Source organism: Vespa crabro, chromosome 1 (genome assembly GCF_910589235.1).
Source record: "Vespa crabro chromosome 1, iyVesCrab1.2, whole genome shotgun sequence".
Classification (NCBI taxonomy): Eukaryota; Metazoa; Arthropoda; class Insecta; order Hymenoptera; family Vespidae; genus Vespa; species Vespa crabro.
Window position 1 is genome coordinate 21,118,928 of NC_060955.1, and position 15,382 is coordinate 21,134,309.

Sequence of the window (15,382 nt, forward strand, 5' to 3'; positions counted from 1 at the left end):
TATTTCTCACCAAAGAAATTCTGTTTGAAATATTTATTACATAAAAGCAATTTTTACATTTTAATTTACTTGCTTACATTTTAAAGATGTCTATTTGAAACTATTCAGGTATACAGAATAATATTGTTCTTTTCAATCCTGTTTTACATTATAATATCTATAATACAAGGAAGAAAACATAATACTAGAACTTAAAAGAACAGATATGATAAAATTTCCTAATAGTAAAAAGTCAGCAGAATCCATCCATATAGTAAACACTCTTGCTAAAATTGCAAATATTCAGATTTTAGTTTAAATAATTATTTTCAAATTCATTATTAATCGGATTGTGCAAAAACTTACTGGAATTTGTTAAAGCTGATATAAACCATGTAAGAGGTGAAACGGAATCTGCATTTTTAGCTCTGACAATTGCCAGCAATTGCATTACTTTACTTGACACAGATATTGGCGTGCACATAGGCTAAAAAGTAATATTTTGATGAATGAAATAATATAGAGACAAATTTGCAGGCAGATATTGCATAACTATACTAACCATTACGAATGTAAGAAGAGTTTTTGGTATAATCTCGAATAGAAAACAGAAGCTTGTTGTAACATAAACAATTGTAATCAATAAGCTCCATATATTAGTTTGTCTCGAATATATCATTACCAGAAATATTAAAATATATTCTTGTATTAATATAATTGGATATTCTAAATACGATAATAAGGAATAACCATTAACATAATTATAACTTGCCGTGACTGTATAACTGCAATATTAAATATAAGTATACACTCATATAAATACGTATATTATATGCGTTATTAAAATAAAATATTTTTCTTCTGATAAAATATTATATATATCCTTCAATACAACAGGATATAAAGTATGATCAAACATTACCTTGTAATTTCTAATAATAGTCCTAAGGTAGATATTTGTTTGGCAGACTTTAAAGAAATTAAATTAAAGATTTGTGGAACTTTTAATATGAAGCACATAGCTATGGTGAAAATGCTTAAGAGATCCGCAAATTGATTAAGATTTATTTCCATTTTATTATTTTTTAGACACTGTAACAAATCAATTTTACTTTCACTTTTAATTTCATTTAAAAATTAATACTGTATATATATATATATAAAATTTTTAAAACAATTTTATTGTTATAATATTGTAATGATTAATAAATATATTATAAAATATTTATTAATATTTATTAAAAATTATAATTAATAAAATTAATATTAAGATAAAACTAAATAATGATAAGAATTATCTACATTATGTAATTAATTATGATAAAGATTATTATCTATTAACTTACAGTATTAAAAACCTATATACTTTGATATATTAATCATTTCACTTTTTCATTATACATTAAAAAAATAGATATCCATCCTACACTCAATTATACCTAACTTTTAATAGTGAAGCCCACAATATGTCATATTTAGAGCTATTTTTGGAATTTCTATATGGCACCCAAAAATATGTAATAATAACTAAAAAAAATCTATATAGTGGCGTAATAATGAAATTACATTATATATAGTCTTGTTATCAAATTTGAATATATAATGTCATAAATAGCTATGACAAAATTTTTGTCAGACATCTTGACTAGATAGTACACGCACATAATATAATTTAAATCAATTTATTAACATCAGTAAACGCGGCAACTACTACAATAGTCATCAACAACTAATAATAACTGGTACTATGTTATGTAGATTAAGTATAAATATAATTTAATATAAGAAACATTTTTACGTATTTTTTTTTTTCAAATTAATTATGAAAAATATTGAACGAAAATAGCAATTTATATCTAACTAACTCAGTAGGTAAATGAGTCATTAATTGTAAATAAAAAAAAGCTTCGGGGGATTATTGTCTTGTGAAACCAAAATACTCGATACGTAAAAATTCGTCTCATCTATGATTGAAATGACCAATCAATTTGATACTAAAAGTCATCAAGAGATTTGATTGGATGTTGGAAATCTACTCGTAAATATAAACTTTTCAAATCATTTTCTGATTTTACTATATCTTTTACTATCAAAAGAGTCTTATTATGTCCTTTTATTACATACCATTTATAATATTCATATTTAATAAAATGGCTTCATATAGTTTAGAATAATAGTTGAATAGACTATATGAGATTGAAATACACACTATAGACATATTCTCCTTTCTAAGAAATTCATCTTTATTCACCGAATGTACTCGAATGGAATCGCTTACTTTGGATTATACTTGACACAGGGAATGTAGGAACAGAACTGACATGGAGTAAGATGAAATGTGTAGTCCTCGCGGTTGTCTTTTAAATATTGATTTGTCTCGCGAATGGAGATCGTGTGGCAATCATAAGTGTTATTTTAATATGCAGCTTGGACAAGGAGAATGTTATAAATATGAAAAGGCTATAAACAACGAAACATAAGTACGTAAATGTATATTTTCTGGCGAAACGTCAAAGGTGATCTACTACCTACGATGCAAACATTAACCCTGCCGGGATGTGAAACTTATTGTAGTACGGCATGCCTTTTGATCAAGACATTTAAAATATTTGAAATAATACTTCGTTATAATGTGAAATATAAACGTTAGAGTATTTTGATCTTTCAAATGTTACTTCTTTATCTCTTTATTCTTTAAAAGAATTCATATTTCTCATTTATGTTCTATAGTACAAAGCAGATAATTTGGAATTTGTATGTCATGTTTAAATATTGTTATTAACACGATATTGCGTAATGTAATGATCGTGCTATCAGTATTATGTTCTTTCGTATATATACATTACAGTAATCGTATATAGATTTTTATATTTTTTCATATTTTGTAATATCAATCTATTATGTTCGATTGCATTATAATAGATCTTAATAAAAATAATAGATATGAAATAACGTAATTAAGCCATAAATGTTCTTTTAATAATTTATAACGTTTTCATAAATTATCTTATTATCTTATTTTAGATACAAATACTCTACTTTGCAAGCTTTATGGCTTATAGATCTTGTATCAAAATGGACCATATAATGAGTACAATTGGATATGCAGATACGAAGATGATAAGGTATTCGTATATTGTTTACAGTTGCTATTTTCAGGTAAGAAAATAGATCATGGTAATCTGTCCTTGATTATAATCTTGTTTAATCCTGTTTTAGAAAAAATGATTCATTGTGTTGTAGGGAGTTACTTGGGACTTCCAGAAATTTTGGCTATTATAAAATTTATAACAGACATTTAAATACATTTTGAAATGGATTCCCCACCGTCATGTTCACTCAGTGCTACCGGACCTTTGAGCGATCTTGGTAGCAGTGGACTAGGGGGTTCCATTTCTAGTGATTCTGTACGTGCTCATCTTGCTATCGAGGTATAATTTTTTATGATTTTAATAAAATTTTATAGAAATTGAATTTCTATAATTACAGATATTTTTACCTGTAACTATTTTTAGATGCAAGAAAGCGATATAGAAAGCAAATCTTTATCACAAGATTCCTTTGATTATTCAGATGGTATGTGTGGAGAAAATTTTAATACATTAAAGAAGGGGCCAGGTTGGAATGATGCTGATGGTAAATTAGAGGTTGAGGTTGTCGATGTTGCTATTAAACCACCACCAGAATTTCAAGATAGTCCTTCACCAGCTGATTCTGAATCCTTTTCTGCACCCATTCTTAGTTACGAACAATTGTTGCAACATAAGGTTCCACAATGTATAGATGAATTTGCAAATAATTTTGTACAGTCCATTATTGAAGAAGCATTGGTTATATCTTGTAGAATATCATGGCCAGAAGGAAGGATAGTAACTGCTTCACATCCTGTTCCTGTGGTAACACATAACATACATAATCCTAAACGCATATGGGCAACAGATTTCCTGACACCTTCTTCTTGTCAAGGAACTACAACCATTACGATCACTCCATATAATACTTTAAATCGTCCAAATTCACGATGTTCTTTAGCTTCTTCACGTTTGTCCAGCTCGCATAATTCTATAAATACTACTGGATTAAGTCATAAAGCTGATGACAGCAGTTTTATAACTTCTGCTATGTCTCATGATGTTTTAACAACAAGTGAAATCAGTGATATGTATAATGTGCCCTTTGATTCTGATATTTACACTGTACCGATAGATGTAATCAGGCCATTGCATGATCTTAAGACACCACAAAGGCCTAAGCGTCATAGACATCATCGTAAGAGAAGAAGAAATGTATCTGCTAGTTCACAAAGTGAATTAGAAACGCACATTCAACAAGCCAGACATTATTGTGGAAAATCTCGTGCTATAACACATGTTATTAAGTCACAAAGACTGTTGGCTGAAATGTGTTGCAATGAAGCTGGGAATGGAAAACGTCATAGTGTTCCAGGTACCTCTGGTCGTCATGGATCTAGAATATCAAATGGACATACACATAATATTGGAGAACCAATTCATATGACATTACATGAAGTTCGGCAATATTTACAAACATTGTATTCAAGCTCCAGTGATTCTAGTGAAAATAAAATTAAGCGTGATAAAGCTCCCATAGGTCATACGCCTATACATCTTGCAATGCCAAAAGGTGTTACTGTAAATAATAATAATAGATATAGTAATACACATACTGATTCTTCAACTGACACACCAATTTCTAATAAGAGTAGTAATGGACTGATTCATAATAATAATAATAATAATAATAACAATATTAATAATAACAGTAATATTAAGAAGCACAAAAAGAATTCATTTGTCAGTATTAAACATAAGAAGGTAAGAGAAGAACCACATAAAGAGAAGGGTGATTCTGAAAGAGATAAAATAAAAAAGAGTCAACGAAACTTTTCATTAAATTTAAAACAAACACTTTGCAATATCTTTAGATTCAGACGCTTGGGTTCACCTGATCATTTTGTAGAAAAAAGAAATAGTATTGTGCAGGGTGAAATAGTCGAAGAAGAGGAAGGAGTTGATTCTGATCAACATGCAAACAATAACAATACTACGTCGGAAGTAGATGCATCTGCACAAAAAATGCCTTTTTTTAAACGTGCATTACCACCTCTGCCAAAAACTAATGGTCAAGTAGGAGTAGAACAAGCAGAAGAAGCGCTTACAGCTATGGTATCTAAATCAGAATCTCCTAATTCCATACAACATATGCCAACTTCTGCTCCTCGATCTGAAGAAGAAACAGTGGAAGATACAAGTATGGATTTTGCCGCTAGTATTGAAAAAGTTAAAGACGTAAGTTAAACATTCATTTAACATGCATATATATAAAGTAAATTTAACTTTAAATAAGGAAAGATATAATTTATATCATATTTTCTATAATATTCCTTATTTAATAGTATGGCTGGTATTGGGGACCTATATCAGGTGAAGCTGCAGAAAAAATATTGTCTAATGAACCAGATGGATCTTTCATTGTTAGAGACAGCAGTGATGATCACTACATCTTTTCTTTATCATTTAGACTTAACAGTTGTGTGCGACATGTTAGGATAGAACATGATCAAGGTAATAAAAAGTTATTTTTCATACAAACTAGCTTCAATAGCTTACTCACATAGTTTTATTGTTTTAGGTAATTTTAGTTTTGGAAGTTGCACGAAGTTCAAATCCCATACAATCGTCGATTTCATTGAAAATGCAGTAGAGCACTCAAGAAGTGGGCGTTATCTTTTCTTTCTTCATCGACGACCAGTGTTGGGTCCAATGAGAGTGCAATTGTTACATCCAGTATCCAGATTCAAACAAGTTCAAAGTTTACAGCATACATGTAGATTTGTCATTTTAAAGATGGTACGCAGGGATCTCATCCCCACGTTGCCTTTACCTCGTCGCCTCATCGATTATCTTAGCACGCCTCATTACTACAGTGAACAATTGGCTGAACAAGATGAACGAGCAGAATCTCCTGTTAGTTCTTCAACTGGTGAATTGGAAAAGATCTGTTTCACACCGCAAGGCCTATCGTGAGGTACAAATATGTAATCTTACTTTTCATCTTGGTGTGTATATGCCAAATGTTTAGTGCTAACAAAGAGACTTAAGACAATGTTATCTTGTGCAAGAAACATAAGTATTATAAATTAGGAGTTGCCGGTAAGGGTAATTGAAGTATGCTTCATCGTTTACATCTGTGATTATTGTTTTTACAATTTTGGTGTATGACTTTATAAGTGGATATTGTGATTAAGGAATGTTCATGTATACTGCATATTGACCTTCAATTTTCTAATATCGAAACAATTTTCATTTGTATTGAAAGGTAGTAAATGTTCTCTGTATGAATTTATAGAAAATAATTTATACAATTATTTATGATTAAAAATAATAGAGGAAAATTACAGAGTACTATAGAAAGACTACATATAGCCTATAAGACGCGTAAGATGCGATGTGATCAGCATCAATCTTTTAAAAAGTAATTTTGATCTCAAATTGGCAACAACATTAGTACATTAAATGTACGTAATTGGGCTGTCAGATGATTGTTAAATTTATTATAATTTATCTATGATAGTGCTCATTTTTCATTTTGATTAGCAAACTTATAAAATTAGTATGGCCAATTTCGTATAATGATTTATGTTTAAGTTCCTTTTTTTGTCATCTATGATAGTTATCTAAGATAACATTACATACGATATAATAAGTGCACAATATTTATTTATAATAACAGATCGATGATTTGATGATAACTCCTCCTTTCGTGCCATATTTCAATCCTACCTTCCAGTCTAAAGGGTTTTAACTTAAGAGTAATAGAATTTCATTGGCTAAGCAATATACATTTTCAAGTATATAGATATATGCAAAGAGCATATTTTATGGAAAAACTTGAAACATATTTCTTTTTTTGGATTATTTCATTTTTTGAAATAATCATCTATGTACAGTTGATTACAGAATTCCGATTACGATACATGTACAAGCTATTATATAACATTTTAGATCAATACTATGTTATAACGTTTCTCGAGATATGTTATGTCATGAAGTCAACTGGGGAAAAAAAAAGAAAAAAGAAAGAAAAAGAAAAAAAAATGTGCTTCAGACTTTTCAAAAGATATTCTCAAGATTTACAAACGAAATAACTTAATGAGAAAAATTCAATGAAAAATAAATAGTAGATTTCAAGATATTGTAGTCATCAAAGATAATTCAAAATTTAACAAGTGAACATAGTTTTATCAAAGCTTGGACATAATGGTAAATTAATTCTAAAAAAATTAGTGATTGGTGCTATATAAAATTAAACAGTTTTTATTTCTTATATTAAATAATTTATTAAAATATCCAGAGTTATCAAATGCTTTTTATGATCAATGGAAGTTGACAAAAAACAATGTGATACATTTGATTAATTTTTACTAAGTTATATCACCAAAATCATAAATTTTATGCACAACTATTCCTTACGATTCAAATTGGTAATACTTATTTAAAAATATTTCTTTTCCTTTCTTTTAATTTATTTTGTTAAATTAAATTTTTGAAATCTATATTAAATTGATCATTTATGATTTGCAAAAGTAAGGAATATAGTTAATTAAATAAGTAAACCTTCTATAACTTATAATATTTTTCAATATCTTATATTTATTTCAGAAAAGGCAAACTCTGTAAATCAAACTTTCCTCTTGTTATGTAATAACATAAGTTGTGATTGTTATAAACCCCTTAAAAAGGAAAAAGTTTTTATTCCTTGATGTTACATAGAATTTACACAGAAATATGAGTAGTATAATAGATTTTTCAAAAAAAAGTTTTTATACAAGATGTACACTTGATGTTGAAAAATATGCTAAATCATGCGTTGTTGTTTTGTTGCATCTGTTTAGTATGATAATGTAATATCATATGCATTTATTTAATTTATTCACTTCTATAAGATCTATATAATTAAATTTATCATAATGAAATCGCAAATTACATGTCCAGATTTGTAATCAAAGAGCAGCAAGGCTATACACATATATTGCTCAGAATTTTGTTTGCATCTCATGAACTTTAGAGTAGCACATCGATTTTATACCCAGTATTCGTGTGGTAGATTTTCCAATATGATCCATATTATAAGATTATCTGAAAGGTCTAATTCTAACAAATATGAGAAGCATGTACGTATAGTTAATGGTTACAGGCACCTGAGTACCTCAACCACGAAGGGAGGTATATAGAATGAAATTAGTAACATTTTATAGTGACTGTAATTGACATTAATATATGTTGCACATATTTGTTCTTGTACGAAACTTAGTGTTACTAAACAATGTAATTATTTTATTTAATAGTACTTGTTTATTATTCATAAAAACATAATATGTAGCATTCTATGCCAAGCAGTAAGTTTTTTGTGTTTTATTTTTTTTTTATGTTATACATACATATAAATATTTATAGTTGCAATATATCAAAGTAGAAAAAACAGATATTAATTTACAATTGTATTGTATAAATTATTTATAAAATTTATAAAGCACAAAATGTAGTAATTGATATAAATAAATTTCCTTTAAATGCAGAAGAATCGTATATTATAAATCTTAGTTACAAATTCTTATTTATCAAATCATGTAACTGTTTCTTACTGCATATTTGTTATTTACTCATTTTATTGAGTATATATGCTTTAAATTAATAAAGAAATACTTTTGCAAAAGGATATTCATTGTATCATTATAATTGCTTGGCACAGAATAAAATTTTATTCTTGAACAAACCAAAGTTAGTAACTGTACTCAAAGTACAACATTTTATTAATTTAATATAATGCAAATACAAAGAATAATACAAATTAATTACAAAAAGTTTTATATTTTTATGTTTTTAAATTCACAATATATTTTTTAGCATATTTCTTGATGATCATATATAACTTCATATGGTGCATTAATTAGATTATTATATATATTTTAAATAATTAAGAATTTTTACACAAAAATGAGATATGAAACTTATTTATTATTTATTACACAAGAAATTAAAATTTGTAATTATATATATTTTATTATTTGTCTCTCTATAATTATAAGAATAAATCGTTCTTTGATACACAACGTATAATAAAAATGCATACGTAACATTACATATGACGTGGAAAGCAATAATGTGTTCAGACATAATCTATATCTAAAAGAATTTATTTAATACATGCAAGGTGAGTCACTAATTACTATTGTTTGGAATATTTTTGTTATTTCGTGTATATTATTTTTAAATACAATATAAAGAGAATATAAGTTTATTTATTATTAAAAGGATAAAATGCATATAAATAAAAGCATGCAAAAGTTTTGCTAAGTGCTATATTAAATATTTCGAAATAATTTTGGTCACTTCTTATATCTGTTATATATGAATATTATGAGTAAGATGCAATGCATTTTTTATACATTTATAAAGTTTTTTAAATTAAATATTAACAAAAATAAATTAGTTTGAAATTTATAATACAGATTGATGAAAACAAATTTATATAAAACCGAAAATAATATAAACATTCCAAATAGTAATAGTGACTTGTTTAGCAATTGATTTAATTGATAAAAATAAAAATGATTTTAATGCATGTTGTACTTTGACTAGAGAACTGATAACATTGATAATCGTCTGTTAAGTGTAATCAACAAATGCTAGTCATAAATATTGCATTTTAAGTTGGATTTCAGTATTGTTTCTTAATAAATATCCATATGCAAACTTATATTTATTTTCAATTATTTTGTAAACACAATCCAAAAGATATCATAGCTTGTGCGAAAGAAACGAAATAAACTTTTAAAAATATTAGTGTTGTCATTATCTTAATAAGAATTATTTTTAACAAATAATAATAATAATAATGTCTTAAAGTTATATTGGACTATATATGTAAATGTGGGCTTCTCTAGTCTAATATATTTTGTCACCAAGTTCGATTGTTGTCAGGGTGAAATACATAATAATCGGCTTTTTACGAACGGAGTGTTAAATTTTTTAGGGAAAAGTAATACATTAAATATAAATTATAATATATATATGAGATAATAACAAAATTGGCAATCAAGTAACTTAAGTTGCACAAATAAGTTACTATAAAATTGCTGAAACTATAGAGTAGAATATTTTTATTAATATAGCATGAAGAAGTATTTCTTATTTTTCATATTATTGTATTGTTTCACTTGTTCCTATGATTTATATTGTTTCTGCTAAATACATAATATGAATATTCTGAATTTGTATCTGACTCAATAAGTTTCTAAATCAAATTGTGACAAAAAATTTGATGTTATAATTGCAAGAAGAATATTATCGTCAATAGTTGAGTCATAAAAACTATTAAATTATATAAAATATATTATATGAAATAATAATTAAAACAATCCTGCTTCAATAAGATAAGACCTTGAGAAATTTAAATATATATGACATCAATTTTATGTCAATATTGAAAACAATAATTTTTAAACCTTAAAACTATTATCTGTGTAATTTATCTTTCTTTGATATTATTTACAAATATGATTTTATTTCAAGAAAAATGTGTATTTCAGCACAAGTTATAAGTTGTCTGTTATTAATACAATATTAATATAAAACAGAAACACATAAAACATAAAAAATGGTATGTATTTCATTATTCACATTTGTATTGTAATGTTATCATGATGAAAATAAAATACAATTTTCAAAATTATAACTGTTTATATTTTATAATAGATAGATAAGAATAGTTACATCAAACAGAAAATGTACACCTTCCTATAGATACGTTTATACAATTTACAACAAATAAAATAATATAATGAACTATTAAGACAATCATTTTTTACTTTATTATTTTGCATTATAATATACTACATAAAATATAAAAGCAATTGTATTTAATTGGAAAGTTTAATTCACGCATAAAATAATATTTATTGTCTAATAAGTAATAGACAAAATAATCATTTAGTGTACAATTCCAATGATTATATTTGTATTAATAAAAACATTTCTTGGCTAGTTGAATTTTTTTAAAGTGATTTATATATCATTATATACATAAATAATAGATAGAAGTAGACAATGGTCTGCTTTATATTTATTTAAAATAAATATTATTATATGGATTCAAACAGAAAATAGTAGAGAAAGATAAGCCACTTTTCTTCAGCATTACTTCTAAATAAAATTAAATTAACAAGATAAATAATTTATTAAGATGGAATTCCAAGAGTTTTTCTAACGAGTTTCTGTGCAATTCTCTCGAACTCAGATCTATCTTCTCTCCACATTTTTGCAGCATCAACGTTTGCTCCACTTTCATCATTGGGTTCAGCTAACATACTCACTACGCTTAACAATATTTTTTCTACACTTTGTACTGGACTCCATCTTTCTGCGCTACTCTCATATCCCATAGGATCATCGCCAGGAGCATGTAAAATACTTATACATACTCTTCCATCTGCATAAACTATATGAAGATAAAATATTCATAATAATTATACATATACAGTACCTGTAAAGCAAATTTATTATTTTATACGACAAGATACTAACTATTTGGATGAAATATTTCACAAGTAAACTGCATTTTTGGTGGACTAAGTGGATAATCGGATGGAAATATCAATTTCGCTGGAAATACTCCACCTTCAAAACATGTCCCTTCTGGTCCTCTACGAATATACTTCATATTCTTAAAAAATTGCATATATATATATGTATATATATATATGTATATATCTCATAAAAGATTTTTTTATATATTCACTTTTATGTTTTTATAAAAACATTTTTATAAGAGAAAAGAATCTTATTTTATACTTATTTCATATATCTTTTGAGCATATATTTCATATATAATCATTTGTTGAATATGCATCTACGGCAAATGAATGATTCAGCACTAAAGTGTTAGATAATATTATATTATAAATACGTACGTAATTAATGCTTCCCATTCAAAAAAATTTTCTTCGCTTAATGGTCCAGCAATTATACCTTCTGGTGGATTTAAGGTTAATTCTATAAGGATATTGTAACGATATCATTGATTTTTATGCACGAGTATAATACTATAAACATTTTACAAACATATGGAATAGACCAATGTAATACGATTAAAATAACGAAACAATTATTCTCTTACGCTTATATTCGGCCATTAATCGTCTTAATGCAGATCCAGCCATTGTTTTGATTATACAAATGACACTCGTATCATCGAACTGATTTACCGGAGTATTATATACGATTGACACGAACTAAAAGCATATAGTTGATACTTTATATTTGATAGTAGAATTAACTCAGAGACAAATTGATTTTATTATTGCTATTAATTACATTATCAAAAACTTTTTTTTTTACAAAATCCTTAACAATCTCAATTATTGATAAAAGAAATTATCAATATTTAGTAATATTAATGAAAAGATTGAATAAAAAAAAATTGAAAATTGGAGACCTTTTCTAAAGACCGTTCATCACCTTTCGCTCGAAGCGTGTGCGACTTCAGCGACAGGTATGGACAAAATATGAACTACAAGCGCAAATGGAGGACATTGTATCGACCATGCATTTATCGTGTCGACGTACAGACTTCGTCTTGTACGTATATTGGCATCGTGTTGTTTAAAAGATATCCACGAAAATAAAATCGATGATTTGATTTATCCTGTGGAGCTATTTATTTTTCGGATTTTCCAACTTTATTTTCGCAATAATGATACTTTTCTCGTCTTCTAACGTTGCTCTAATTAATAGTTTTCCGTTAATTAATTGTGTTCGATTATATTTCGTCGTATATACGATTTTCATATACGTATACGTATACATATCTTTTTTAGGAACGAATATAAATATTGATAAATCCTGTACGCGTATAAACATTCGTATGCAATTAATTTTCTACTTTACTAATATCGATCTAATATTTGTCATCTTTCCAAGTTAATTTACAAAATAATAAAATTCCTTACGCTTATGAAAACACTTAGTACGCTAAAAAATCATTGAAACACAATCGTCCTATACGCACACGTAAATTTATTTGTTTTTAAATAAATATTCTTAATAGAAAGAAAAAGAGAGAGGAAGAGAAAGGAAAAAAGGGAGAGAGAGAGAGAGAGAGAGAGAGAGAAAGAGAAAGAAAGATAGTATTAAGATATAGACAACACCTTAAAAGTTTCTCCATTAATGTTTATTAATTTTCATTTTGACAAGTACAAAAACAAGAAACACTTGCCATTTATGTGTTTGTATACATATTATTACGTGAATTTAGAACGAAAATACATACCGGCAAAAACAGATGTAAACAATCAAGATCGCTCAGGAACCTTGACATAGGTCTTTCTTGTTCGTTCTTAATAATATGTTATGCAATTATCGTTCGCACAAACAGCTTTTCAGACGTAATTCAGACATTCCGATCTGTCTAGTTTCTCATTTATAATATAATTTATTTATAATATAATATTTTAATTATATTTATTAGTATTTATATTTTTAACGCGAAACAAATACATACCGATATCGTATTTAGCACATATAACATACATGGGTACAACCCGAGAATTATAAATAATAATAAATACGAGAAAATGAGAATAAATGGGAATGTTTGAGAACATAAGTGCGATAGAAAAGCTTTCTGCGCGTTTCTCTAAATACTTACTCTAGTGTTCTATTATATCTAATCATTTATTTATTTGAAGTTCTTAGAAATGTAAAAGAGAAGTACGTTAATGTTTAGTTGGAATTAGATTAAAAAAATTCTGGAAAAGTAATACAATATGCAGCCATTCGCTCGGTAGTACTTGCAAAATCGAATTATAAATTTTATAATGCAAGTATTAACGACCCAGGTCTCACCACGTGGAGGTTGCTGCATGTGGAGACCCACGGACTAACGGTGACTCTACTCTAAAATCCGCGTTCCGCGATACCGATCCGCAATACCTTTCCGCTTCAATGCACTGGCTTCTTAACTAACAGGGTATGCGTAGCTTAGCTACTACACACCTCTTACAGATAGCTCCACCATTTGCACCGTCCACTTCAGACATAACGGATTATTAAGCACATCCGAATTCGTGCTTTCCGAATTTCGAACAAACAAAGCGCTCTCCTTAGAAATACTAATCGCGTCGCGACACTCACGTGTGTGTTATAATTACGTAGATTCTACTGTTAAGCCGAAATCCGCGAAGTACCCCCATCGAAATTTCGAAGAAATCAAACGAAGTCCACGGTAGGACCTTTAATCGCGCCCGAACACCCACGCAAGTGTTAGAAAAACGGTGACTCTACTCTAAATTCGCGTTTTCGATACGAACAATCAAACGTAGTTTAATCGCGCCCGAGAACACCCACGCCTGTGCCCGCCGACACGCGCGCCAGTGTTCTTTCTATCCTTCCCGTATTCGCGTGTAAAAATCGATGATGAATCCTGCCATGTGATGTATCAACCGGCCGCAGATGAAGCTATCCCTCGATGATCTATCCTGGAAAAGAAACAGATATGGAGAAAGCAAGAGAAAGAAAAAAGAAAGAAAATAGAAAATAATATGTACATAGAATATAAATAGAAAATAAATGAAATAGAAAATAAATATATATAAATAGATAAGAGAGGTGTTGAAAGATAAGAAAATAGAAGTAGCACTGCACGCTGCTGAAACAACAGTCCGCTTCATCTCATGGGTCCTACCTAATGCTTAAAAATTAAAATTAATAAGAATATATTAATAATAAACCTAAAAACCTAAAAACATAATTAAAAAGAAATAACATAAATAAATATTAAAAAACATAATTAAAAGGAAATAATATAATTAAATTTTGAAAAGACATAATAAAAAGAAATAACATATTAATAACATAATTAAAAACATAATTAAAGAAGAAAAATATGAGTAATATAAGAGAGCTGCTGAAAGATAAGAAAATAGGAGTAGCTCTGCATGCTGCTGAAACAACAGTCCGCTTCTACTAATGGTTCCTAAATACCTAAAACCTGTAAATCATAATTAATAAGAATATATTAAAAACGTAATTAAAACCATAAAAACATAATTAAAAAGAAATAACATAAATAAATATTAAAAAACATAATTAAAAGGAAATAACATAATTAAATTCTGAAAAGACATAATAAAAAGAAATAACATATTAATAGCATAATTAAAAACATAATTAAAGAAGAAAAATATTAGATAGAAAAGAAAGCTGCAGAAAGATAAGAAAATAGAAGCAGCTCTACACGATCCTGAGACAGCAACCCGCACAGAGGCCCACACCCATGGGCCCCTCCCATGGGTCCCACCCGAGACTTATAAATCATAATTAAT

General features: G+C 27.6%; 3 protein-coding genes across 12 annotated transcripts; 1 reads left to right on the plus strand and 2 right to left on the minus strand.

Moving 5' to 3' along the window:
* Positions 1–18: 18 nt before the first annotated feature.
* On the minus strand, positions 19–2,334 carry LOC124423631 (solute carrier family 66 member 3). 3 transcript variants are annotated; one of them, XM_046961789.1, is made up of 5 exons: positions 2,258–2,334; positions 902–1,071; positions 542–764; positions 346–466; positions 19–266 (listed from the first exon to the last, which is right to left on the minus strand). In XM_046961789.1, the coding sequence occupies exons 2-5, from the start codon at positions 1,051–1,053 to the stop codon at positions 133–135; spliced, it is 630 nt and encodes a 209-aa protein (XP_046817745.1). In that variant the 5' UTR covers positions 1,054–1,071; positions 2,258–2,334; the 3' UTR covers positions 19–132. The 3 variants fall into 3 exon arrangements, with proteins under 3 accessions (XP_046817745.1, XP_046817568.1, XP_046817658.1); XM_046961612.1 differs by having other exon boundaries at positions 2,104–2,260; XM_046961702.1 differs by lacking the exon at positions 2,258–2,334 and adding an exon at positions 1,326–1,821.
* LOC124423377 (putative uncharacterized protein DDB_G0277255) lies at positions 2,325–7,161 on the plus strand. 6 transcript variants are annotated; one of them, XM_046961070.1, is made up of 6 exons: positions 2,325–2,459; positions 3,004–3,138; positions 3,223–3,410; positions 3,495–5,288; positions 5,396–5,564; positions 5,632–7,161. In XM_046961070.1, exons 3-6 carry the CDS (start codon positions 3,294–3,296, stop codon positions 6,024–6,026), a joined length of 2,475 nt encoding a protein of 824 aa, XP_046817026.1. In that variant the 5' UTR covers positions 2,325–2,459; positions 3,004–3,138; positions 3,223–3,293; the 3' UTR covers positions 6,027–7,161. The 6 variants fall into 6 exon arrangements, with proteins under 6 accessions (XP_046817026.1, XP_046817358.1, XP_046817272.1 ...); XM_046961402.1 differs by having other exon boundaries at positions 3,004–3,104; positions 3,199–3,410; XM_046961316.1 differs by having other exon boundaries at positions 3,004–3,104.
* A 3,561-nt stretch (positions 7,162–10,722) lies between these two features.
* On the minus strand, positions 10,723–12,553 carry LOC124433008 (ubiquitin-conjugating enzyme E2 G2). Of its 3 annotated transcripts, none has more exons than XM_046982502.1 (5): positions 12,496–12,553; positions 12,178–12,292; positions 11,972–12,053; positions 11,586–11,704; positions 10,723–11,499 (listed from the first exon to the last, which is right to left on the minus strand). In XM_046982502.1, exons 2-5 carry the CDS (start codon positions 12,218–12,220, stop codon positions 11,240–11,242), a joined length of 504 nt encoding a protein of 167 aa, XP_046838458.1. In that variant the 5' UTR covers positions 12,221–12,292; positions 12,496–12,553; the 3' UTR covers positions 10,723–11,239. The 3 variants fall into 3 exon arrangements, with proteins under 3 accessions (XP_046838458.1, XP_046838449.1, XP_046838465.1); XM_046982493.1 differs by having other exon boundaries at positions 12,375–12,535; XM_046982509.1 differs by having other exon boundaries at positions 11,586–11,724; positions 12,178–12,538.
* Positions 12,554–15,382: the final 2,829 nt, after the last annotated feature.